The following is a 23,454-nucleotide window of genomic DNA, read 5'->3' on the forward strand; positions in this document are numbered from 1 at the left end:
GTACTTGCGGGCGCGCGGCAGTGGCCTTCGACTGCCTCACTCTGCACCACACCTCATCTTCTTCCTCCACCTAGCTCCCTCTCCATCTATTGCTCTCTCCGTCGTCTGCAATCGTTTGAGTGCCAAGAACAGTCACCACGATGGCCCCCGTGCGCCTCCGCCACCCCAAGGGCGTGACCACCATCCAGGTCGACTTCACGAACGCGACCGTGCAGGATCTGCAGCAGGAGATTTTCGCTGCAACCGAGATCCCGCCTTCTCAGCAAGATCGTGCGTCCTCAGCCCTATTCCTTCCTCGTGCCCCCCCCCGCTGATTCACCCGCCTGTCACGCACAGTCAAAGCAGGATACCCGCCCCACCCGCTCACCATCGTCCCCGAGCTGCCCATAGACAGCCTCGGGCTCCAGCAGGGCGAGCAGCTCGTCGTCACCCAGCGCCCGGCGGCGGGCCACCAGGCGTTCCAGGGCTCGAAGGGCACTGCATTTCCGGCCCCGAGCCCCGCCGCGGCCATGACGGGCCTGACGGCGTCGCAGGTGCGCGAGTCCCCGGGGCCGAGTAGAACGGGCTCGGCGGTGTCGACGTCGAAGGCGGGGAGCGCGAGGGGCGGCGGCGGGCCGGAGTACGTATTGACGAGCAACGGGTATTTGATGCATCGGGTAGGTGTGCTATTTGGAGGACGGCGTGTGTGTGTGTTCGTGTGGAAGGACTCATGGGGTCTTGCTACGCTGCCTCAGGTCGTCCCGGACGACAACTCGTGTCTGTTCTCGTCGATCGCGCTCATCTTCGAGCAAGACATGAGCAAGGCGCAGTCGATACGGAGAAGTACGTGGTCTTGGGCTCCCGTCTGAAAGCCCCGCTAGGGACGTGCCTAACATTAGCGGCCGTATTCAGTCGTCGCGGACGCGATCCAGAAGGACCCCGTGAAGTGGAACGAGGCTATCCTTGGGTACGTGCGCGCACCTCTCGTCTGCATACCCGAGCCTCCCTCTCACCCTCGAGCCCTTCCCCCACGGCAGCCGTCCTCGAGAAGAGTACATCAAGACGATCCTGAAGCCCTCCGCCTGGGGCGGCGCGATCGAGCTCTCGATTCTCGCCGAGCACTACGCGACCGAGATCGACTCGGTCGACGTCGAGACGGGCCGCGTCGACCGCTTCACGCCGCCGCCCGAGAGAGACTCGGGCAACCGCGCGATCGTGATCTACTCGGGCATCCACTACGACGCGACGAGCCTCGCGCCGATGCTGGACGCGCCCGAGGACTTTCATCAGACGATCACGAGTGGCGCGAAGGGCGAGAAGGGTGCGGAGGGCGGCGGGGAGGAGGACGAGGTGCTGGCGGCGGCGAAGAAGCTCGCGGACGCGCTGCGGGCGAAGAGGGCGTACACGAACACGGCGACGTTCGAGCTGAAGTGCCAGGTGGGTGCGGTCGGGTGCGGTTCGCGACGCGGACGTCTTGCTCATTGACGTGGTCCTGTTCTGTGCTGGTGACGTGCAGATTTGCGGCAAGGGGCTGAAGGGGGAGAAGGAGGCGCGTGCGCACGCGTCGGAGACGGGACACGTCGAGTTTGGAGAGTACTGACGCCTCGCGTCGAGGGTTTCTCTCGCGGTGTTGATTTGAATGTTCAGCTCTTTCAGCGGGGGAAGTCGTAGAAGACAGTGCGGGATACTATGTAGCATGTGGCATACCACTGTATCGTCTTGTTCGATGGCTCCTCAATGGAAGGAATATTGGTCGTACTTTACGCAGTGTAATTGGCTTGTATACATATGGCATCGCTCACTGGCCTTGAAGGAAAAGGTCATAACCCATCTCTGTACCAAGTTACCAACCACGGGAACAGGTCGGGGACCGGGCCGACGCTTAGTATAACGCGTCTGTGGCACCGTCCGATCGCGTACTCGACGCGTTCCGTGTGTTGCCAGCGACCAGAGCGCATGCACACGTCTGTTCTCCCCACCCTGCCATCTTTCCTCTCGCGCACCTGCCTCACTGCCCCTCGGCTTCATCTGCCGCGTCTGCATCTGTCGTCATCGCCCCCCACGCAGAGCCATCTCTTCCGGACAGCTCGCGCCCACCCTCCAACCACTGCCACACTCGAGCTCACCATGCCCCCGAAGCGCGCCGCCGCGTCCAACCGCAAGGCCGAGAGCCCCGCCGAGGACGAGCCCCCCTCCGAGTCCGACGCAGAGTCCTTCGAGGAGGAACGCGCCCCGAAGAAACAGAAGACGTCTGCCGCCAAGTCGAAGGCAGCGGGCCGGGGAAAGGGCGCCGCCAAACCGTCAAAACCAAAGGCGACGGCAGCAGGCTCGTCCCAGCCGCAGGACGGCGGCGGGGCCGCGCCCGCGCAGCCGACGAACAAGGCGATGCCGGCCCAGGTCGGCTTCGCGCCCAAGGCCGCGGGCGCGGTGCGCATCGCGACGTGGAACATCTGCGGTCTCGCCGCTGCGCAGAAGAAGGTGGGTGCGATCGGACCTTCGCTACTGGCTGGTGGTTAGGGGTCGTGCTGCGGAACGCCAGCGGCGGGCCGTATGGTTCGGGCGGTGCGCCTTGTTGGAATTTCGGGTCAGGAGACGGTTGGAGTCTAGGCAGACAGAACAGTGAACCGAGATTAACTACTGGTCTACGGCTCTGCGCCCTGGACGAGCGCGAAACGGATGTGGACGGGAGCCGATGACCTCTGTTATTACCTCGCAACGGGAGAGATACTCACGCCTCCCTTGCTAGGGGTTCAAGGTGTATTTCGACGCGGAAGACGCCGACATACTGATCCTCACGGAGACGAAGGTCGGTGCTCCGTAGAGCCTCTGTCCGTTGCCAAGCTGATCCTGGGACCTTTCTTTTACTGTATGCCTCCCAATGCGCAGGTCAACAACCCTCCTGCGGATCCAGAATTCACACAACGCTACCCTCATCGCTATTGGGCGATTTCGGATAAGAAAACCTACTGTGCGTGCTTCCGACCGCACAACTCACACTGTCACATCCGGGCTGATATAACTCCTATCACTGGTCCTCGGCCACTGGCAATATGTATGATGCGCCCATCTGCTTCGACGTGTGGCCGACCTTGTTTGTGCCTAATCGCGCTCCTATAGCTGGGACGGCAATACTGTCCAAGATCGAGCCCCTCTCCGTCAAGTACGACCTTCCGGGTCATCCAGACAAGTCTGCGGTCAAAGGCCGAATCGTCACACTAGAGTTTGAGAGCTGCTACGTGATCGGGACGTATGTCACGAACGCCGGCACCGGTCTCAAGGTGCGTGCGCCCCGCAGATCTCTCAGGCTTGCCTGGGGGCTATAGCTGCTGCGTCGGACGTTGAGTGCATCGCTCAGCATGTACTGTCCTGCAGCGCGTTGCTACGATCTGGCCTGTAGCACGATACGTTGCCACAGTAGTGTCCTGTGGTGCACCTAGTGATAGCGAGTAGGCCGAGTCGGGCATACGACGCTCAGTCCGATCTCGAGACTACATGCGCAGCAGCACATGGCCAGGCGAGCGTTGCTTCACCCAGCCTTTCTCACGCATGCCCGCCGCAGACCCTCGACGCCAAGAAGGAGTGGAACAAGCATTTCGAGGTCTATATCCGGGAACTCGACAAGAAGAAGCCCGTGATATGGACCGGCGACCTGAATGTCGCCCCGACGGCTCTTGGTGAGCGCGCCCCTTCTGTCAACATCCCATCGCGTCGCAGTTGGTATGACCGTGACGTGGTGCATCGTGGGCGTCCGGTCGTCGTGGCTTGCTGTACGTGTACGGCCGCGGTGCTTCGAGCGCATGACGAGATCGCTGCGCAGCACCACCTCAAGCCTGCACGCGTTGTACAGGCTCCAAACCCATCTTCTTCGCACTCTCTTCTATCATACGCGCAGTGCTGACCAACCCAGCGTGCTCCTGCGTCGCACTTCTCGCCTTCTCCACTTCACCTCGATGAATCATATCCGCGACCGTATCTGTGGCCTCCTTGACCCGAAACGCTGACGCCTGCCATCTTGCGCGCATGTCCAGATCTCGCCAACCCGAAGACGAACTGGAACAAGACGCCGGGCTACACGGAGGCCGAGACGAGCGCGTTCGCGCGGGTCCTGAACGAGGACGGCGCAGAGCCGGACGCGCCCAAGTTCGTGGACGTGTGGCGGAAGAGGCACCCCGACCTCCGCCACTACACGTACTTCTCGTACCGGTTCAATTGCAGGGAGAAGGGCCTCGGATGGCGGCTAGACATGTGTGCGTACCCATCATGCAGCATCTCCTCGATGCCCCGTGTATAGTGCGAGTGCGTGCTCCGCTGACGTCGCGTGTTCTGTGCTTTATCGCAGTCGTGGTCAGCGAGCGGCTGGAGGAGAAGGTGCAGATGTGCGAGATACGCAGCGAGATATACGGCGCGTCGGACCACTGCCCTGTCGTCCTGGAGCTCGCCGGCCCGCTCTAGATCTTCTCGGGAGTATCTGACGATCAGGGTCACGGACAGACAGAGATACTTATCGGCATCGTAGAGGGTGGAGCTGCAGCGTTGCGAGGTGAGTGACCGTTGTTCTCATGTCGGAAGGCGTCGGTATGTGTACTCACGGGACGTCCTATGACGTAGGACGTGGTCGTTACGCGATGGAGCATGTTTGCACGCACATTTGATAAGTACTTATGGGAGTCTAGGCGCTCGAAACTGTCTGCTGCCAGCTCGGTGACGACAGCCAGATAGATCATCCGAGATCGACAAGACATATTATGCGCTGAGAATACGCTCGGCTAACGGAGTCCTCATGATTTCTGGAGACCAGTCGAGAAGTTTGCAGCAAATGCAGGATGACGTTGTGCAGATAAGACCGTAAAGCAGTCTGTGACGCGCTCAGCTGCCAGGCAATGCATTGCTACACACACAGCGATCGCGACGCCACCAGGTGCTAGATAGCTAGCGCAGGAACAGCCCGGCGACGCTCCACACAGCTCACGGACCCGATAGGAACAGCTACTCGTATTGCCACAAAGTCACGAGCGGGCCGCCCGCGGCGCACAGAAAGGATAGGAAGCGCACTAGCTGATATCAGCAGCTCTGGCGGCTGCGCGATCTGCCAGCCTGGAAGATGGTCGTGGCCGCGTTGTGTATCGCATCCGATCCTTGAAGTGAGCCGTCCTTCTCAGCACTCGCGGGAGAAGCCGTGCTTTGCGTTTGACGAACCCCTGTGCACTTCTGGCCGGACTTGCAAGGGAGACAGATATTCAGTGGACGCGGTCGCTTGCGCGACTACGTGCGCGCAGCAGCAGAGGAGCAACTCTATACATTTGGAACACCGGCCAAGCCCCTAGAAGCGTTTCGACAGGCGTCTGCAGTGGGGAGGGTTGGGAACGGGGGCACATGAGGGATGGATATGTTTGGGCATGGGTGAGAAGGGACTGGGGAGCAGTTGCAGTCGTTGCGCACCCCGGACGTCAGAGGGCTTCCGGGGGATTCTGGCTGTTGGAGGAGTGATAGAATTTCATAAAACACAAGTATTTGTGCGAATGTGTATGGCCCATCAGAAACGGGGGATGGAGGCGAGATCTGTGATGGGATTAGCCGCGGGGGACTCTTTCGGCTGCTTTCGCACGCGACCATTTCTCAAAACCGGTCGGTCCCTCGCCGCCCATCTCCGCCCACGCCCTCTCCTCCTCCGTCCTCCCCCCCCGACGCTCAGCTCGCCGCTCCTCCAGCTGCAGAGCACGCTGGTTCATCTTTTCCCGCCAACAGCATTTGTCTCCATACCCTCTCCTCGCCAGATACCCGTCTCGTCCTAATAGAGCTTTCTGCACCGCTGTCCGTATCTATGTCGCACTCAAAGGACTACACAGTACTCCCCCAGCACGTCGCCCACTTGCACAATCACGAGCGAGATCCAGAGGTCGGAGTGTACGAGAAGGAGCAGCTGGACAACCCTAGTGATACGCAACAAAATGCCGCGCCCACCATATGCGGCATGCCTCTCAAATACGTCTCGTGAGTGCACACGCTCTACCTCCTTCGCGTGTCGCACGCGCCCCGCCCGCCGTTCTGACAAGCTTGACGCGTCGTCCTGCAGGCTAGTGACTCTGGCAGTCCAAAACGCCCTCCTCACGCTCATCATGCACTACTCGCGCGTGTCAACGGCGCCCCAGCACACATATTCGGCCGGGTCCGCAGTGCTCATGGTTGAGCTCCTCAAAGGCTTCATTTCCCTCTGCGTCGCCTTCGCCCGCCTTGACTCCCTCAATGGCGCTTCTGGTAGCTCATTGTGGAACCCACGGGTTCAATTCTACCGCTTCCGCCGGTTAGGCAAGGAGGTATTCCGGCCGGATTGTTGGAAGCTGTCCATCCCTGCTATTCTATATGTCATTCAAAATAATCTTCAATTCGTCGCCGTGTCCAATCTCGAGGCAGCGACATTCCAGGTCAGCTATCAGATGAAGATCCTCACCACCGCCGCTTTCTCCGTTGTCCTCCTTCGCAAGAAGCTCAGCCCAACGAAATGGCTCGCGCTGCTCTTCCTTGCGATCGGTGTCGGCATCGTCCAGATCCAGAACGGGTCGCCCTCTGGTCACTCGGCGTCGAAGAACGACATGAACGCGTTCAAGGGCTTCATGGCCGTCGTCATGGCCTGCTTCACGTCCGGTCTCGCAGGAGTCTACTTTGAGATGGTGCTCAAGAACTCTCAGGCAGACTTGTGGGTGCGCAACGTTCAGCTATCGCTCTTCTCCCTGCTCCCCGCGCTTGTCCCCATCATCTGTTCCAACTCCACGCCGTCGGGCCCTGCTCCAGGCTGGCTCAACCAGCTGTTCGCGAACTTCGGCGTCTGGGCTTGGGCCACGGTCCTGATCCAGGTCCTCGGCGGCCTCCTCACCGCGCTCGTGATCAAGTACGCGGACAACATCCTCAAGGGGTTTGCCACCAGCTTGAGCATCGTCATCTCGTTCCTCGCTTCCGTCGCGCTCTTCGATTTCCAAATGACCGTCACGTTCATCCTCGGCTCGACTGTCGTCCTCGTCGCTACTTGGATGTACAACCAGCCCGATGCACCTGCTGGCGACAACTTCTACCCCAAGGAATGCCGCTCATGGAACTGGAGGTGGCGTCGCACAATGCAGCCCGCTTCCTCAGCGCTCGAGCTTGCTGGTGGGAACATCGCTATCTCGCGTCGCCCGTCGACGTCTTCCCTCGCTTCCGTATCACCCCCGCCCGCTACTGGCCAGTCAAGGTCGTACCCCGGTTCCCCTGTCGAGCGCGACATGCCCTCGCCGTTCTTCCCTGCTCATCTGCTCGAGAAGAACTTGTTAGGGAAGCGGAAGGAGGACGACCCTACGCCGTTCTTCCCCGTCCCCCTTCGGGCGTCGCGTGCGGCGACTCGACTCGCGCACTATTTCACGCGAACCGGATCGGGTTCGTTCATTGTCCCAGAGGGTTCAGGGTTCGCGTACCCCCCATCACAAGCACCCTCGACGATGTATGCGTCGCTACCCCCCTCGCTATCGTCGACGCGTCCGTCAAGCGGCGTCTCGTCATGTACGAACTCTCGGCCAGCGAGCGCGATGGGAAGTGTGGTGTCCTTGTCATTAGGCACGCTGCCTGAACAGGATCACCATTCATGATGCCCTTGTCCCATGCACCATGCTCTCAGCCATACGCCTGCAATGCAGCACGTCGGGCACAGTGCCACGAGTACGACTGCAGCAAGACCGCCCACGGGCGACGAGATACGCGACGACCCGACGACCTCCCCCCTTGGCGACATGATGACACCCCTTGGCGAGACACGGACCAAACCAACACGACGGAAAACGGAAATGGAGAAAGAAGTTCTGCCAGCCAGCTACTTATCAAAGACTTTTTGAACAGTACTGGACCGTATGTTATCATATCTAGCCCTAGCACCCCTCCTGCCCCTTCACCACGCCCTCCGACCATTACTCTCTTGCTTTCGTGGACTTCCGCATCTTCATTATCTTCGCGCACCATCTCGCCATACGTTACTCGAAGGCCATCTAGCTGTAGACACCGAGCGCTCGAACTCTATTGCCTTTCTGCTTCGCTTCGCCCGCAGCCCCGTGTCGTCCTTACTCTTAAGTACACTCATATTCGTATTTACGTTGTCCATAGCTGGACGGACCCATTGTCTACTACTACTACCTAGTGGCGTTCGCACAGGCAGCTCAGCTGGATTCTCCTGCACCGCCGCCTCCTATCGGGGCGCACTCCGCTACGATGGCTCGCGGCTGCGTATGCGTATGTACATGCCAATGTATTCGTTCCGACTGATCCCCTTCGATGTTTACGTATGGGCCGAGCGTCGGGACCTCTATGTGCTATGTCCCATCAAATCCATGGCGCATACATTGATGCCGCCTGCATCTCTTCGGTTTGTACTGCCTCAGACCGCGCGCGGCCGTGTACGCCCATGGGGCTCGTCGACAAAACACAGCTCGCATCTCTCGCGGTGAGACCGCCAAGCGCAAGACCACCGCCCAGCAGGACGCCGTGTGCGAACGATGGCCGGTTTAGCCCCACTCGTGGTCCTGCGCAGGTGCGGCTCGGCTGTGGTCGAGGGACGACTGAATGGCGCGAGAGGGTGCGTGCTACGCTACGCACGCTTCGAAGAACCACTGACGTGCCGCGCGGCAGAATCAGAAAGTCAGGAAGAGATGCTGCGAAGCCGTCCTTTGTGCAGACCATCAGTCATGGGAGGGAATCACGCCGGATGCAGCTGTTGATGTCTTCGTCGATGAGGGCGGTGCGTCTGATTCTCAGCTCTTTGTCCGGCGAGGATGCACTGACTCGGACTGGGGCCGCTGGCGGCGAACGGAGGCCCCGGCTCTGCGGGTGCGCGCAGCGCCAAGCACTGTTTGCTGATCACTGGCTGTCGAAGCGGATGACGACATACTGAACGCCGAACCAAAGGAAGAGATGTGCGGGTGATGATGTCGTCCAAGGTCACACCGAATGGCAAAAGCAGACGTGACGGATACGATGACTAGGTAAGTAAATGATACATACATACAACTTCAAATGCAAGTGTTACAACATGTACAGCGTGATCAGGTAAACGCACGTAGTCAGCGTCCGGTATCCGTCCGAATTCCTCCATAGAAGGTTCCGGCAGTGGAAATTTGTTTGTAGATCGCCCTGCGTTCCTCTCCTTGTCAAGCTCTGTCAATTCAAGACGACGCCAGCCTGGCCTCGAGCCCCTTCTTGATCGCTATAGGTCATAGAAGCAGACGTCAGCTAGATGTCCGGCAAGCAATGCCTTTCCCATCGACGCCTTCGAGGGCGCCGAAGAAGGCGGATAAAAGGCGCGTTTTCTCACCTTCGCATGTCTCTCGCGCGTCGCCGAAGAGCATCTTCGTTCCAGGCATGTAGAACATCGGGTTCGGAACGTCGGCTGTCGGGCACGAGGTGAGCAGAAAGTTTTGCAAACATGCCGTAACTTCCCAAGTCGCTTCCGCTTCCGCCGAGGCGCGAGAACCGACTCGGAGGTACGGAGGTGGACAAGGTGAATCGCTCACCGTATCCGGAGGACATGCCGCGCTTCATAACGATCACCTGCTTGCTCTTCCAGGCATGGAGGACAGGCATGCCTGCAATAGGTGAGCCGGGCTCGAGCGCGATCGGGTTGACGGTGTCGTTTGCGCCGATGACAAGAGTCACGTCAGTGTCGCCAAAGTCGTCGTTGATCTCGTCCATCTCGAGCACAACTGCACAGGGCGCGTAATGGGCGCGGAATCGTCAAAGTGGAACCGATCGACCGAACGTGAGCTCTCCGGCAGCGGACATTGTTTTCATAGAAGCTGCACTCACTGTCATATGGAACGGATGCCTCCGCAAGGAGGACGTTGCACTGCCCCGGCATTCTGTGGTTTCATTGTCTCGATCAGCCTACCATTCGCTCCATTCATCGGTGTTCAACGGGCACGGACCTTCCGGCGACGGGGTGGATCGCGAAGCGAACGTTGATGCCCTTGCTCCTCAGCATCCGCACTACGTCCGAGATTGCATATTGCGCCTTGGCAACAGCCATACCGTAACCAACGACCTATGGTTTCACGACGGATCAGCTCCGCAAGGTGAGACTGCACCAACCATGCTCATACCAAGATGACATTCTCCGAATTGAGAAGACTGTCAACTGTGTCATCGACGCTCGTTTTCGTGATGGTCCCTTCGATCTTGTGCTCAGGCTGGCCGGCGGGTGCACTAATGCCTCCGAACAGAACATTCGTCAACGTCCGGTTCATGGCCACACACTGCGTTGGGTGAGTGTCCCGCTCGGCACCGGGAAACGAACCGTCAAACTCTTACCATAATGTACGACAGAATGGAACCGCTGACTCCGATCAGGGAGCCGACCGTCGTCAGAAGCGGGTTGTCAAGCATGAAACCTGAAACACGTTAATCGTCGGCGGAAGCAATTGCGAATAAGCTTGAGGTGAAGATCTCTACCTTCCGCAACCAAAGCAAAGCCGGAATATGCGTTCAACACGGTAATGACCACGGCTGTTTACCAACATCAGTTCAGCGAATGACCATTCATGCCAGAGAATATGCATGCACTCACGCATGTCTGCTCCTCCGATTGCGGCGGTGGTAGTGAATCCCTTGATGAAGCTCAGCAAGGTGTTCGCTCCGAGGAAGCCGGCAGCGACCAGGGGCGCATGGGGCGCCATCGTCACGAAGGCTCCCATAGACACAAGGTTAGTGGCCAAAAGTGAAGAGTTTACGAGGTGCTTTCCGGGAATCGCGATCGGCCGGGATGACACACGACCAGCGAGCTTGAGGAAGGCGACTATCGAGCCGGTGAAGGTGATCCCACCTGCAAGCACGAGGTGAGTTCGCCGCCTGTGACCACTAAGCCAGGCAGATTCTCACCGATGAGGACGCCCAGGTAGGCAGCGACCAAGTGAAGTGTGGTGGCATGCGAGAGATCTGCCAGGACACTGGCAATCGAGGTCATGACGGCCGCGAGACCGACGACGGAGTGAAGGGCTGCAACCATCTGCGGAAGCTCGATGGCCGTTATACGACGACCAATGATGGTTCCCATACCGCCGCCGAAAGCAGCAACGGCCGCAAATTGCGCTAGCACCTCGGGAGGGAAGCCAACTGCGGCAAGGGAAGCCAAGATACCGGAGCCAACACCGAGCATACCGAGGATATTACCCTGACGTGCAGTGGATTGTGCTGCTAGACCTGAGAGAGAGCCTTGGGAGGACGTGATATGTCAGTATGCTGAGCCTGGTTAAACAACTATGGAGCTTACTGATGCAGAGCACGCTGCTAGCGAGGTAGCCAGCCTGAACAAGACCAGCCATCCCAGTACTCGCGGCCCAAAGAAAACCGCAGGTATAAACGGCTGCGGGAATGCTGTAGAGCCAGGCGTACTCCGGAGGGTCCGTGGCACCTGAAGAATAATGAGTTGGTAAGCTAAGACTGAAAATCTTCTCTAGTGAACTCACGCTTGAACATGTCGAGCATGCGCTTCGTGATCACGAATCCACCAGCGACATTTACGCTTGCCAGCAGAACAGATGCAGCACCGAGGGCCTGAGGGATCGTAGCAGGCAGATATCCACCACCCATCACAAACAAACCACCAACACCGACCATGCCTGGGTCTCACGATCAGCCTCCATGACGTCCATACTGAAGACCGGAGCTACCCACCAGAGATGGCGTTCGTCACCGACATCAGAGGGGAGTGCAAAGCGGGCGCGACGCCCCAGACCACACGGTAGCCAATCAGACCAGCGAGACCGAATGTGAAGAAGTTGCTCATGAACGCGGGACCGGTGAGCTTGCCCAGTGCGACAACGGAGCCCATGCCGGACGTGACGAGCGCGACCTCACGAGTAGCCTTTTGCCAGGGCGTCAGCACCTTCGCCTCAGCGGCCTCCGCGACCTTCGCGGCACTCGGGGGAGCGATCGGGGGAGGAGCTGGACGAGGGGCCGGAGGGAGAAGGTTTCCATTTTGCAGGACGAGTGCGCCACGCACGACCTCGTCCTCGAGGTTGATCGCGAACCTCCCATTACCATCGCCTATGGACAACAGGAACTTCGTGACGTTGTTTGAGTAGAGGGTAGACGACTGGGTCGGGAGACGCGACGGGAGGTCAGTGTAACCTAGTAGAAGGGGAGAGCTTGAGCATGGGCACGCTCGCAGGTAGTCTCGTGGTACGTACCGATGATCGTGACACCCTTGTAGGCGTAGAGCTCTCCCGGCTTGGTGACAGCACAGTTCCCTCCGGTCTCAGCGGCCAGATCGACGATGACAGATCCTTGCTTCATAGCTGCGACCATCTCCTCGGTGATGAGCTTCGGCGCGGGCTTGCCTGGGATGAGAGCCTAGAGACAGCGTCAGCACAAGTCTGACAGTTGCTTGTACGGCGCATACCGTAGTAATGACGATGTCGACATCCTTGCACTGTTCCATGAATAGTGCCATCTCAGCCTCGATGAATTCCTTAGACATCTCCTTTGCGTAGCCTCCCCCGCCCTCGCCGGATTCTTCTATGTCTACCTCTAGAAACTCCGCGCCGAGAGACTGGACCTGTTCGCGGGCAGCCGCTCGAGTATCGAAACCGCGAACGATAGCACCCATTCGTCGAGCCTGGGACAAGTTGATTTTCAACGACATGATATTATGAACGCATAGTGTTCTTACCGTAGCAATAGCACTCAAACCAGCGACGCCAGCGCCGATGACTAGAACCTTGCATGGTGGGATCTAACAGACACAAGGGTGAGCTCAAGATGTGCAGTGAGGGTGTTGTCCCCGAAGTCACCTTCCTGGCAGGCAGATGGGAGGTCAACGTGAGCACATGGACAATGCCAAGAAGAGCACGAACCCAGCCGCGGTAACCTGTCCAGTGAAATAACGGCCGAAGTGATTGGCCGCCTCAAGGACCGCTTTATAGCCCGCGATGTTGGCCATCGAGCTACGTCACGCCAAATTCACTCAGCAAGGACGTGAGAACGACGCAGTACACGAGCACGAACCTCAGCGCATCGAAGACCTGAGCACGGGATATGCGGGGTATCATTTCCATCGCGAACGCACTAGCCTTGCGGGCTGCCAAGGCTTCGACAATCGGCTTGTTTTGGCTGGGGTACAAGAACGAGATAAGTGTGCTTCCTTCCTTGACCTTCTCCGCCTCTTGGCCGAACACTGGTGGCCGGACCTTGAGCAGGATATCTGAACGCTCAAAAAGCTCGTTCTTGTCGACGACGACTGCCCCTGCGGCCCTGTAGTGTTCGTCGAGGAACTGCGCTTCCAGACCTGCCGACTTTTCGACGAGGACCTGTGCGAAGCCCTTCTTGAGAAGCAGGGCAGTGTTCTGGGGAGTGAGGGCGACTCGTCGCTCATTGGGGTAGATTTCGAGCGGAACACCGACGCTCAGGCTAGAGTATGGGATGCCTGGGCAATAATACAAGGTTCGAAGAGTTTGAACGACACGATAGGACGAGAATTCAATGCAAGACGCGCACCTGGCGCTTCTTTCGATTGGCTCGCGCCACCACTCGACTTTGTATTGGGGTCAGACTGAGCATCCCGAAACGAGGCAGTAGTATGGAATGAGCGGTGGGAGCACGGGACTTCGACCGCCACGGAGGAGTGCTTCCGTTAGGGAGCATAGGGAACGGAAGTACTGTAATGCACACTCACATTGAAATTGGGTCGCAGTGACTTGGATATACAGGCCCCTGCAGCGAATCCCCCGAGCACCGACGAGGAGCTTTTCGAGCGCCATGACTGTCGGTGGTCGACAGAGAGTGCACAGAAGGGACTCTGAGTGGAGGGGGTATAGTAGTCGCGATGCTCAGCGTCGCCAGCTCGGTGCCCGCGTTGCAGTGCGCGCTGTAACCGATCGATTGGTTGGGAAGGGCAGTCACTTGACCGCCGAAGGTACGCCAGAGCTTCCAGTCACACAGGTATACCCAGCCATCTGACCGTCGTGAGCCCAGACAGCACCTTCCAGGGCAGGACATGCCCACATCCTGTCCGACGTCGTCGCTTCGCGCGGCAGCGTATTTCCCCACACGGCGGCGGCGGCTTGATCGTCGCCCGTTGATCCGGGCGGTTTACCCCACATTACCCCGCAGTCTACACCCGGCGAGAGCACCTCCAGATACCCATGGCCATACGCCCTCGCTCTCACGCACCCGCAGAGAAGTATACGGCCGAATCAAGTCTACGCGTGCCCCATAATACAGAGTCGGACCATCCTTGCTTACGCTTTCTACGCCTTCCCGCTCAGCTCCCGCTCCACCGCAATCAGCTCCTGCGTATGTGGGTGCTCCCAGAGAGCCGTCAATGCGTCTGGCTCGATAGGCGGCAGGGGCTTGCGGGGGCTACCGCCGTACCCATACAGTTTCTCCAGTAGGCCTTTGGTTCCCGCGATTCCTGCCTTCGCGATGGTGAAATCCGCACGCGCGACGATTCCCTGCAGCCGCTGCGCATCCGGAAGTACGGAAGGGTCGACCTTGGCCTTCTCCGAGATCTCGAACAATTTGTAAACAGTGAACTTTTCGCCGTTTGCGGTGTCGATGACTCAGGACATGACGCTGGATTAGAACGGTGGACGTACCGGTGCAACGTTCGCAAGACCTGTAATCGCGCCATGACCGTTCACTATCGAGGAGGTGAGGATGAAGTCGGTGAAACCGCCAAGAACAAGGAAAGGCGCGTGAGGATTCTTGCGGGGGTGAGTCTGGGCGAAAGAAGGTTCCGAGACCGTTGCGCTGATGCGTGTGAGCTTTCCGACGTTACCGCAGCTGCAAAGGTCATCGTTACAAGTGTCCTTGACGATGCCAGAGGTACAGAGCTTACGTGAGTTTGACACCAGCCAAGTTGGGAGAGCTCTCAGCCAGGTCCACAATTAGGTCCGAGTCCAAGTCGATGCCACCGGCAGCACCGGGGTCTGTGTTAGGCGTCGGAGGTGTTTAGCAGCTGTTCCGCGAAAGTTGTGCATTACGTCTACTCACAGTTGTAGATGATCACGGGTATAGGACTCTGCTCGGCGACCTCCGACCAGAATGCCTTGAGAGCCTTCCTGTTGTTCGCGAGCGCGCCCGCAAAATAACCGCTCAGGATGACGATGGAGTAGTCCGCGCCGGCCTCTGCCGCCTCCTTTGAGAGCTGAATCGTCTCCCGAGTGCTGCCCGAGCCGGTCCCAGCGATAATTGGGACGTCTGTGTAGCCTGCCTCGTCCAGCGCCGTCCGGACCGCTTTGATGAGCGTGACGCGCTCATCGTGAGACAGGTGGTGTGCCTCTCCCATTGTTCCACTGAGCAGGGGCTTCACGCCCGCCTTGATGAGACGGATGGCATGAGCAGTCTGAAACTGGATATCTATCGAGGTGAACATGAGTCTTGAACATAGGGAAAGGTGATATATCGAGGACATACCAAGGTCTTCCGAGTCGGCCTTGAAGAACGTCGGAAGGGGAGCATAGATACCAGGCACAAGTGGACGAACGACGCCGGTCATGCTGACGAGCAATGGGTTGGACCAGAGGAGCAGCGGAGGATACAGCAATCTCGAGATCTCGTCCCGACTTTTATGAGCAGTGATGGAGTGCGATCGGGCCGGGATATCCGTGCACCTGACCGGCGGGCCGAGAGTGTTATCAACCCGCCTCGTCTGTATGATGGAAGGCTGGAACTTGCCTCACAAGTCCTAGCTAGTCATTTCGGGTTGTGCACCTCCGGGTATGGGCACATCAGTCGAAAGATCCACCAGGGGCACCGGAGACAGCGAGGCACACGCGACGAAGCGTGCTCGCTCCGCGACGCGGTGCTTTGGCGGCACCGGCGCGACATCGATTATCCACGTTGGCCACACCTGCCCAGCATATGTAGTCGCAGAGTACGGGGCCACCGCACAACTGCAAAAAAAAACCAGGCGACTCTGAGCGAGCCAAATCCATTTGAGCCCCCTCAAGTCCTGCTAGATCTCTCTCGCCATAATATCCGCCGGTGGAGTTGTCGGCGTCACCGAAGGTCAAGCAGAGCTGCGGCACTAACGCTCATGTCAGGCGAATGACATCTTCAGGAAGTGTTGCTGGCGCACGAGAACATGTCACGCGTTATCCCTCGATACTGCCAGATACGTTGGATGAACGGAGGAGGACGAGGATGGAAGGAGGCAAACAGATGTAGGGCTCGTTCGCGGGCTGCTAAGTGAACCTTAAGCTATGCACGACTCGGCGGAATTCAGATAGCTGGAGAAGAACGGAGTTCTATGTTATGACCCGTTCAGCCCATTGCGCATCACTGTTGAGATTAGAAAACACTTGCCGAGCACTCCAGCATGGCACAAATGATGAATATCAGATGCCATAGCGTCCGAGCCCATAGCGAGGTCATCCGGCGTTGCTAGACGAGACAGTTTCGCTCTCGTGGCGAATGACTCTGAGAGGGGGGGGAATGTGTTAGCGGCACTAAAGAGCGGGTGAGCAGCCTCGACTACCACATGACCGACATCTTACCGAATATCGCGAGCGTTGAGAACGGCCGCCGTCCGCGGCGCTACGACCGGGGTTTAGGGAGCAGAGAGCCCTCGGTGACTATCATGTTCATGACGCAACACTCGCGTTCTTCTTCGGATATGGAAAGCAATGTATATTTCTGTGACAATCGTGAGCCCGAGGCGGGATTTAGAGGGGTAGTAGAGCGTGGTGCTCACGGTTTAGGTTACAACCTCCAATTTGTCTAGCACTTCCCGTTCCCACTCTTTGCGGCCATGCGCATCCGCCTCTCCCTCATCCTTCAGTGCCTTTTCGAAGGCGTCCCATGGCACACACGCGCGGTCACCTTCTTCCGACGGCTCCAACGCGAACCGTCCTTGTCGGGCGCGCGTCAGGGTCACGACATGGCCAGCAGACCCCAACGCGTGTGCAAGGTCATGGACGATGGAACGCACATATGTACCGCCTGACACCTTCATCCGAAGGACGAAGGCCGTCGGTACGCCCTCGGAAGGAGCATCTGCTTCGGGCTCGTCCTTGACGGACACCGTGTCATCGACACTCTTTAGCGCCTTCTCCATGGCCTCCTGCTCCTCCTTTGTGAACTTCTTCTCAGGCCATCGGAAGGAGTGGTCGTCGCCTTTCCACTCGATCAGCTCCAGCTCGTGGACGGTGACCTTCCGCTTTTCGATCGGCCGGGGGAGAGGGATGCCGTTCCGCGCGTAGTCGTACAGCGGTTTTCCATCCATCTTCAGCGCCGAGAATCTACCATGCCGTGAGTCAGGGCAGCGTACATAAGACGCGTATGTACGCACATGGGTGGCACCTGGTCGATTTCTCCTCTAAACTGTTCCAACGCCTTCTCGACCTGCTCCCGCGTAACATGCCGCCACGGTGCGACGCGGACCTGCTTGCCCTCACTATCGTAGGTGTCGGTCTCGCAGCCAAGCAGACACGTCGTGCGGTATTCCTACGCGTCTCGGTCAATTCTGTTTGCTAGAAACGAGAGACGATCCGTGAATTACCTTCACGCAGTCGAGGAAGTCAGACAGCTTTTTCGTACCTTTGCCCACCCCGACAACTACACACACTTCAGAATATGTCATGATGTGCATTCATTTCAGATAATGTACCGAGTACGCCGTCTGCAAGGGGATCAAGGGTACCGCCCTGCCCGATCTTGACGGCATCTCTCCCGTGTTTGTTTTTCCTAGTCGTCTTGGAAGCCTTTGCCTTTAACTTTGATTCCTCCACAAATAGTGGCGAGTTGGCGACTAGCTTCTTGATATCGTTGACCAGAGACATGGACGTCGGTCCCGACGGCTTGACGACCCCAAACAGAGCTGATAAAGGGCTAGACTTCGTTTCCTTGGGCATCTTGGATGAATGGTATCCAGTTGGCGCAAGAAAATCAGGCCGGGTGTAGATTTGGGATAAAAACCGAAATCCCAGGCAGGGGTACGGAGGAAGACCAGAGAGGCGTGCAGTCAAAAGCATCCGTCGTGAGAGAACACAGGCGCCCACATGCCCGCGCGTACTTGACCACTCAAGAGAGGCAAGCTGGGAGGCAAATCACCATGCACGCGTTTCCCAGGCGAAAATGACGAACACGCGTTTGTGTCAAAGCCAGTTGTTTGCGTCAATATTTACATAAACAATACATTTTCGCATACTGCCAATCTCCTCGTTGAACTACTCCGCTGCGGACTGTCCTAGCGGAGTATTAATTGTCCAAGAAAGCGGCCTGCAGAAGAATGGCATGGCATTAGAGGGGTCAACGTAACGGATTGGTACACGCACAAATGCGCGATAGTGTAACTTGGAACCGTTCGTGTTGATGGCCTCAACCTCTTCGGGAGTGAGGTCGGGCAGGGCGAGCGTGTCCAAGTATTCCTGCAATCGCGACTCCTTCGTGGTCGTCCTGTTGTGGTAGATAGATGAGTTATATGCTAAGCCGAAAGCGTACAAGAGATACTGACGTGATCTGGGGGATACCCAATGCGCGCAACCACAATCCCAGAACTTGGCCTTGCGTTACGGTCTTGCCAGTGTCCTTCTCAAGACGCTTGCGGATGTCTTCCAAAGTTTCATCCACAGGCCCTCCAGGCTTGCGGAAGATAGGAGTCAAACCTCCGTATGACGTCGTCACGATGTTGTGCTTCTTCTGGTACTCGACCAAAGGCACCGAAGCTTTGTAAACGTATGGGTGATACTCAAGCTAGTTGACAGCACCGTATTCATCACTATGCCGTTCCTGTTGCGTCTGTCCATTATCTCATTGACGCTCACCTGGTTGACCGCAGGAGGGAAGCGCACGCTACCGTCTTCCAAGCCCAATTCCTGGAAATCCTTGATACGGAAGTTGGAGACACCGATGCTCTTCGCCAAACCCTCCTCCTTCAGAGCCTCAAACTGCTTCCAGATGTCCTTCAGCCTCCCTTCGTACCAGGTGGGCATGTGAATGAGGAAGAGGTCAACATGGTCCAGTTGCAGCCTCTTGAGCGACTTGAGGAGGCTCTCCCGGACGGTCTGTCCCTGGCTGAGCTGGGCCAACTTCGTCGTTACGAACAGCTTCTCGCGTGGAACCCCAGCGGTAGCGATCGCCTTGCCGAGCGAATCTTCGTTCTTGTACATCTGCGCACCATCGAGGTGGACGAAGCCTTTGCGAATGGCGGCAGTGACGGCGTCCTCCGCGTCCTTGGTATAGAGAGCAGTGCCTGTGCCGAACGCTAGCCAGGGAATTTCCCTGCCGTCGTTGAGCTTGATGCTGTGCTGGGACATCGTACGAGGTGCGATACGGATGGACGTCACAGGATATCGTCGAAGGAGGGTGATAACGACCATGGCAGCGATGGCCACAGCTATATATGTCCTTATAGACCTTAGCCTGAGACTGCCCATGTGGATACAGTCACTTCGGACTCCCTGAGTCGGCAAGGATGACGAAAGAAGCTTCAGGACCCTTCCGTGCGTCTTCTGTCGGATGTCGACAGATGCTGACCTAAGTACATTGCAACTGGCAGACAGTCAGCAACAGCAGACCCGTCCCGGCGTTCCCCACGCTCGTGTTGGAATCGACAACACGGCATCCAGGCCATATTGTATTGGGCAGAAATCATTGCTTTGTTCCTGGGAATGGTCGCCAGTAATCAAGTGGCGGCGATGTCATCCCTACTATATATATCAAATGCGCTGGAACAGGACCGCATGCAGAGCTCGCGAGCTGGGACTAAGGAGCGACGCGAAACCTTAACAGCTTGAAAGCTAGAGAGCTCCTTGACTCGAGACACGGAGTTGTACTGCAAGGCTTTGGGTCGATTGCCATCAGGCTTACGGTGGCAACCCCAAGGTGAACTGTATCATGATGTATGTCGTGCCGAATCTGGTTCCGATTTGGGCACATTGTGTACGATTATTCTCGGTCAACGAGTCCACAACGCTGTCCCGACGTCTGCATCCACTTTTCGGACCGGTTTTCTGGGCATAACGAACCTAGCGTAGGATGATCCCGTCGATCTTGCTGCACCCGCTGCCTGCGGACCTCTGCTCGCTCTGCTACAGGCGCTTGAGCTGACCTTGAATCCAGGTAGACAGGCGCCCATTAAGCGCGCGAGGAAATGAGCGAGCGACAAGAATTGGACTGTTGAACACGCCTACATATGAGAACGTTTATGATTTCACGCAACTGGCTACGTAGCAGGCTGCGTAACCACGTGTTCACGCAGTCGATTGATGGCGAAGCTCGCCAAGCTCTGTGTGTATGCAGCCACGCAGTCGTGTAACTGCGCGTCAATTGTAAGTTGTAACTGGAGCGCCCTCGGAGTTCAGCGCAGGGCAAGGCCAAAGTCTATACATCCTGCAAAGCCCTTGAGTAGACTCGTTTTGCGCGCATTGAGAACTAAATAAATGGTAGAGAAAATTTCAATTATAGTCGATCTACATTGCGTAAGGAAAGAGCTCTGTTGCAGGGGCCACTAAGAACCGAGAATAGGATTCTTAGCCTCGCTTACCCGACTCTGCGATTACACGACTGCACGCTTGTGTTATAATCGCGGAAGTGAACGCGCGACTGCGTGCATTCGTGGCTACGTAGCCAGTTACGTGCAATTGTAAACACTCTGTACATATGCGCTTCCGGTCGACGATACAAGCGCCTCTGTGTGCATGGGGCGCTTCGTTCCATCAGCCTGCCCTAAACGGCCACGCAACATACCTTGTGGGCGATTCTCAGTTTTTCATCTTTTAACAACTACAGGCACCCGTATACCACATGTCAGTGTGCTGCTCCCAAAGCCAGCGTCCTGTCATCGTCGGTGCCTCAGAAGAAACTTACGGTTCACTCTTTGGCCGGTCATCCCAACTCCCAATGGATTGGACGGTCACCTGGTGTTTCCGACAAAACTTCTCTGCTCGATCTAGTTGATGCTGAACTGTGATATTGCGTTCCAATATACGTAGTTATTCTACATCACTTCCGTGGAGTGTTTGTCACTGTAACTGGATAGTGTATGTTGGGAACGAAGAATACATGGAAAGAGTACACATTCATATATCATAGTTTAGGGATCAGGCAATTCACAGGTGCATCCGGATTGCAGTATGTGGCCTGCGTCATGTCGACCTGGTCCGTCAGAGACAGCAGGGCTGGGGTGGGAGGGAATGTGGTCGGGTCAGAAGGATCCTGTTAGACATATCTCAGTTGATCAATCAAAGACTACAGTTGAGCAGTACCCTCGAAAACTCACGTATAGGCGCATGGGGTGAGAGGTGCCGGTACTGCCCTGGGTGCAATGAGCGGAGAAAGCGGTGCTGGGGTCGTACGGGCGGCGTCTGCTAGATGATTCGGGGATGGAGGTTTCGCAAAAACCGAACTACCACCATCTGAACCCCGTGTCACTGTCACAGGGCCTTTCATGGTCATGAGGGATACCGAGGCGAAGGGGTGCTGGTGCTGGGTGACTACCATGTCGAGGGGGGGGGCGTTGAACGTCGCCGGCGTAAGATAGCGAGATAGTATATGGTGCCCCCGACGCTAACGAGGAACACAAGCACGCCCACAACGCCGCCCACGATCGAGCCGATATTATCGTGCTTATCGTTTGCCTCGTCCCTGGCCGTTTGCGATTGTGTACTGTTGCCAGATGCAGCAGGGCCAAATGTTTGCGAAGGTAGCCCGCCGTTCTGAGCAGTGGCCCCCGTGGTGGCACCGCCCGATCTTGTTGCCGTGCCGGAGCTACTCCCTGTTGGGTTGCTGCTCGCGGTCGCCGATGACGAGCTGCCACTAGGTGTGCCGGTGAATGTTGCAGTGCCAGTAGACTTCAGCACGTCTGCTCCCCAACCGACAGCATCATGATGTAAGTGGACGTGTGATGACGGCTACGCAACTCAAATGGGAGAGCCAACATTGAACACACTCACCGCCTATCCTATAGGCTTGATTGATGTTAATCTCGTCCAGCTGTATCATGAATTGATATGAGGCTTCAGATGCCCTAAATAGCACGATGCAAATACCTACTCCTGGGTTCACTGGTACAAAAGGCTAATTAGGAATACGGGTTCCCTTGGGCAGTGGGTGAGGGAAACTAAAGAGAAGTGTGGGTTGTGCGACGGGCGTACCACGCCTTAACATGAACATACCTGCCGTTGTTTACATCCTGGGGAGAGCAATTCTGAATCCACACTTCGCCAAATCTGAAGGCGGTCAGTTCGGTTTACAAACAAAAGTCTGGACTCGGGAGACTCACTCCATATATCCGCGTCCTTGGCAGAATCCGCACGCACTTGATAGCATATACGCAATAGAGCTGCAGGTACAAACATTGGCCTCCTCTGCCGTTGTACCTCTATACATGAAGGTGATGTCGGGGAGGGCTTGAATGTCCCAGTCTGGAGTGGGGTGTCGTGGACAGGTTTCTGCAACATGGCCGCCTTGAAAGGCAAATGGTTACTCACTTCCATCGGGTTGACAAGCGCCCATCATATACGCGACCATGAGACATGGACTCTGGCCTAGGGAGTTGGATAGCTGTACACAAACGGTCAAAGTCGCCAGGTAGAGGCAGATAGTGGGACCCACCCCTTCGTTGCCAGTTTTACACACTGCGTCGGTGGTTTGGCTGTTCACCAACCGCAGAGTAGCTACGGCTGCTGAGATCGACCAGGCCAACATAGTGTCTCTGTCTGATTCCAAGGTTTCGGGGACGAAGACGGAATAGACAAAAAGCTCATTATCAGGCAAAAAGGCTGAGGATATACCTTATGACACTACTCAACGTAACCTGCGATCTACAGACGCGGCGTTTAGTAGGCTCTCACAGCCCCTTCCGCTCGAGTCGGCGTCCAGGCACATGCGCTAAACGAGGGCTAGAGACGGGCTTCCTGATCCTCGTTCTCACAAACGGCCGCAATCCTCTCTGTGGCTGTTCAGCCAAGTGCGAACAAATGTACGACTAGCTTTTCGCCCACGACTCCGAACTGAATTAGGCACCTTGACGAACGTCGAGCGCCGAGAATCGCGAGCCTCAAAAAGGCTAAATGGGAGGCCATGCTGAGCGTGGTCGGATAAACGAGACGAAGCTCAGTACACAATGTCCGCAACGCAGAGGTCGTACGTACCGTTGCCTGGACGGCGATTTGGACTGGTCAGGCAAATGACATGCAAACCCATTCTCATCTTCGATGCAACTTGCCGTCGCAAGTAGCGAGAGACAATCAACGAGATCATTATGACAGAATACGTGCTTACCAACTATGCTTAGTTGAACAATCCTGTATCCGATTCATATGTATCGGCGTCTACGGGCTAGCGACGGTTTTACATCAAAGGTTCATTTCTGTCAGCATAAGGCTATACAGGGATCTACCGGACTAAGGCTCACGTACCAGCGTGCCGTACCGTGATACGCGCACGGTATCTGACCATCCTCCATAGATAGGACAGGTCGTGTTGGAGATATACATCTTTGTTTCTACGGTCGTCCCGAAGCTA

At 57.1% G+C, this 23,454-nt stretch overlaps 7 protein-coding genes across 7 annotated transcripts; 3 read left to right on the forward strand and 4 right to left on the reverse strand.

Annotated features, from left to right (window-relative positions):
• The first annotated feature begins 3 nt into the window (after positions 1-3).
• DICSQDRAFT_97376 (OTU-domain-containing protein) lies at positions 4-1,808 on the forward strand. The gene is made up of 6 exons (XM_007361044.1): positions 4-270; positions 337-656; positions 735-822; positions 892-946; positions 1,017-1,416; positions 1,496-1,808. The coding sequence occupies exons 1-6, from the start codon at positions 141-143 to the stop codon at positions 1,577-1,579; spliced, it is 1,077 nt and encodes a 358-aa protein (XP_007361106.1). The 5' UTR covers positions 4-140; the 3' UTR covers positions 1,580-1,808.
• Positions 1,809-2,283: 475 nt separating this feature from the next.
• On the forward strand, positions 2,284-5,186 carry DICSQDRAFT_77688 (uncharacterized protein). The gene is made up of 8 exons (XM_007361045.1): positions 2,284-2,457; positions 2,726-2,785; positions 2,866-2,947; positions 3,097-3,257; positions 3,539-3,653; positions 4,008-4,226; positions 4,319-4,519; positions 4,588-5,186. Exons 1-7 carry the CDS (start codon positions 2,365-2,367, stop codon positions 4,429-4,431), a joined length of 843 nt encoding a protein of 280 aa, XP_007361107.1. The 5' UTR covers positions 2,284-2,364; the 3' UTR covers positions 4,432-4,519; positions 4,588-5,186.
• Positions 5,187-5,661: 475 nt separating this feature from the next.
• On the forward strand, positions 5,662-7,025 carry DICSQDRAFT_97381 (nucleotide-sugar transporter; the record flags this gene model as incomplete). Its single annotated transcript, XM_007361046.1, has 3 exons — positions 5,662-5,970; positions 6,053-6,257; positions 6,294-7,025. Coding segments are annotated over exons 1-3 (1,107 nt in total), but the record flags the coding sequence as incomplete, so codon positions are not given.
• Positions 7,026-8,990: 1,965 nt separating this feature from the next.
• DICSQDRAFT_77695 (PNTB-domain-containing protein) lies at positions 8,991-16,014 on the reverse strand. Its single transcript, XM_007361047.1, has 25 exons — positions 15,664-16,014; positions 15,403-15,599; positions 14,980-15,345; positions 14,825-14,915; positions 14,583-14,769; positions 13,661-14,519; positions 13,483-13,590; positions 12,994-13,411; positions 12,839-12,932; positions 12,659-12,721; positions 12,389-12,604; positions 12,177-12,339; positions 11,662-12,117; positions 11,454-11,606; positions 11,258-11,398; positions 10,867-11,199; positions 10,556-10,810; positions 10,441-10,494; positions 10,300-10,379; positions 10,092-10,244; positions 9,918-10,033; positions 9,799-9,851; positions 9,507-9,695; positions 9,308-9,382; positions 8,991-9,199 (listed from the first exon to the last, which is right to left on the reverse strand). Exons 6-25 carry the CDS (start codon positions 13,743-13,745, stop codon positions 9,159-9,161), a joined length of 3,246 nt encoding a protein of 1,081 aa, XP_007361109.1. The 5' UTR covers positions 13,746-14,519; positions 14,583-14,769; positions 14,825-14,915; positions 14,980-15,345; positions 15,403-15,599; positions 15,664-16,014; the 3' UTR covers positions 8,991-9,158.
• A 405-nt stretch (positions 16,015-16,419) lies between these two features.
• On the reverse strand, positions 16,420-17,913 carry DICSQDRAFT_177274 (pseudouridine synthase). The gene is made up of 5 exons (XM_007361048.1): positions 17,597-17,913; positions 17,489-17,544; positions 17,279-17,433; positions 16,682-17,228; positions 16,420-16,623 (listed from the first exon to the last, which is right to left on the reverse strand). Exons 1-4 carry the CDS (start codon positions 17,838-17,840, stop codon positions 16,685-16,687), a joined length of 999 nt encoding a protein of 332 aa, XP_007361110.1. The 5' UTR covers positions 17,841-17,913; the 3' UTR covers positions 16,420-16,623; positions 16,682-16,684.
• A 242-nt stretch (positions 17,914-18,155) lies between these two features.
• DICSQDRAFT_49145 (oxidoreductase) lies at positions 18,156-19,244 on the reverse strand (the record flags this gene model as incomplete). Its single annotated transcript, XM_007361049.1, has 3 exons — positions 18,156-18,384; positions 18,443-18,681; positions 18,753-19,244. The coding sequence occupies 3 exons, from the start codon at positions 19,242-19,244 to the stop codon at positions 18,156-18,158; spliced, it is 960 nt and encodes a 319-aa protein (XP_007361111.1).
• A 1,771-nt stretch (positions 19,245-21,015) lies between these two features.
• DICSQDRAFT_159005 (uncharacterized protein) lies at positions 21,016-23,014 on the reverse strand. Its single transcript, XM_007361050.1, has 9 exons — positions 22,722-23,014; positions 22,543-22,646; positions 22,419-22,491; positions 22,211-22,352; positions 22,104-22,157; positions 21,882-21,921; positions 21,427-21,790; positions 21,209-21,296; positions 21,016-21,144 (listed from the first exon to the last, which is right to left on the reverse strand). Exons 2-6 carry the CDS (start codon positions 22,633-22,635, stop codon positions 21,885-21,887), a joined length of 399 nt encoding a protein of 132 aa, XP_007361112.1. The 5' UTR covers positions 22,636-22,646; positions 22,722-23,014; the 3' UTR covers positions 21,016-21,144; positions 21,209-21,296; positions 21,427-21,790; positions 21,882-21,884.
• Positions 23,015-23,454: the final 440 nt, after the last annotated feature.

The sequence above is a fragment of the Dichomitus squalens genome, assembly GCF_000275845.1.
Source record: "Dichomitus squalens LYAD-421 SS1 unplaced genomic scaffold DICSQscaffold_2, whole genome shotgun sequence".
Classification (NCBI taxonomy): domain Eukaryota; kingdom Fungi; phylum Basidiomycota; class Agaricomycetes; order Polyporales; family Polyporaceae; genus Dichomitus; species Dichomitus squalens.

What these genes read in the sequence shown, in the direction of transcription:
- DICSQDRAFT_159005 (XM_007361050.1), bottom strand. Translation starts at nt 22,635, where the DNA reads ATGTTGGCCTGGTCGATCTCAGCAGCCGTAGCTACTCTGCGGTTGGTG. An exon ending in GTAAAACTGGCAACGAAGGG is followed by an intron (nt 22,492 to 22,542) that starts GTGGGTCCCACT and finishes GTTTGTGTACAG; the next exon opens with CTATCCAACTCCCTAGGCCA. An exon ending in CAGGATGTAAACAACGGCAG is followed by an intron (nt 21,922 to 22,103) that starts GTATGTTCATGT and finishes TTCATGATACAG; the next exon opens with CTGGACGAGATTAACATCAA.
- DICSQDRAFT_77695 (XM_007361047.1), bottom strand. Translation starts at nt 13,745, where the DNA reads ATGGCGCTCGAAAAGCTCCTCGTCGGTGCTCGGGGGATTCGCTGCAGG. An exon ending in CCATTCTGTCGTACATTATG is followed by an intron (nt 10,245 to 10,299) that starts GTAAGAGTTTGA and finishes CACCCAACGCAG; the next exon opens with TGTGTGGCCATGAACCGGAC. An exon ending in CGCGCGAGAGACATGCGAAG is followed by an intron (nt 9,200 to 9,307) that starts GTGAGAAAACGC and finishes TATGACCTATAG; the next exon opens with CGATCAAGAAGGGGCTCGAG.
- DICSQDRAFT_177274 (XM_007361048.1), bottom strand. Translation starts at nt 17,840, where the DNA reads ATGCCCAAGGAAACGAAGTCTAGCCCTTTATCAGCTCTGTTTGGGGTC. An exon ending in CCTTGCAGACGGCGTACTCG is followed by an intron (nt 17,545 to 17,596) that starts GTACATTATCTG and finishes AAGTGTGTGTAG; the next exon opens with TTGTCGGGGTGGGCAAAGGT. An exon ending in ATCGACCAGGTGCCACCCAT is followed by an intron (nt 17,229 to 17,278) that starts GTGCGTACATAC and finishes ACGGCATGGTAG; the next exon opens with ATTCTCGGCGCTGAAGATGG.
- DICSQDRAFT_97376 (XM_007361044.1), top strand. Translation starts at nt 141, where the DNA reads ATGGCCCCCGTGCGCCTCCGCCACCCCAAGGGCGTGACCACCATCCAG. An exon ending in ACGGGTATTTGATGCATCGG is followed by an intron (nt 657 to 734) that starts GTAGGTGTGCTA and finishes ACGCTGCCTCAG; the next exon opens with GTCGTCCCGGACGACAACTC. An exon ending in CGTTCGAGCTGAAGTGCCAG is followed by an intron (nt 1,417 to 1,495) that starts GTGGGTGCGGTC and finishes GGTGACGTGCAG; the next exon opens with ATTTGCGGCAAGGGGCTGAA.
- DICSQDRAFT_77688 (XM_007361045.1), top strand. Translation starts at nt 2,365, where the DNA reads ATGCCGGCCCAGGTCGGCTTCGCGCCCAAGGCCGCGGGCGCGGTGCGC. An exon ending in TCGCCGCTGCGCAGAAGAAG is followed by an intron (nt 2,458 to 2,725) that starts GTGGGTGCGATC and finishes CTCCCTTGCTAG; the next exon opens with GGGTTCAAGGTGTATTTCGA. An exon ending in TGTCGCCCCGACGGCTCTTG is followed by an intron (nt 3,654 to 4,007) that starts GTGAGCGCGCCC and finishes GCGCATGTCCAG; the next exon opens with ATCTCGCCAACCCGAAGACG.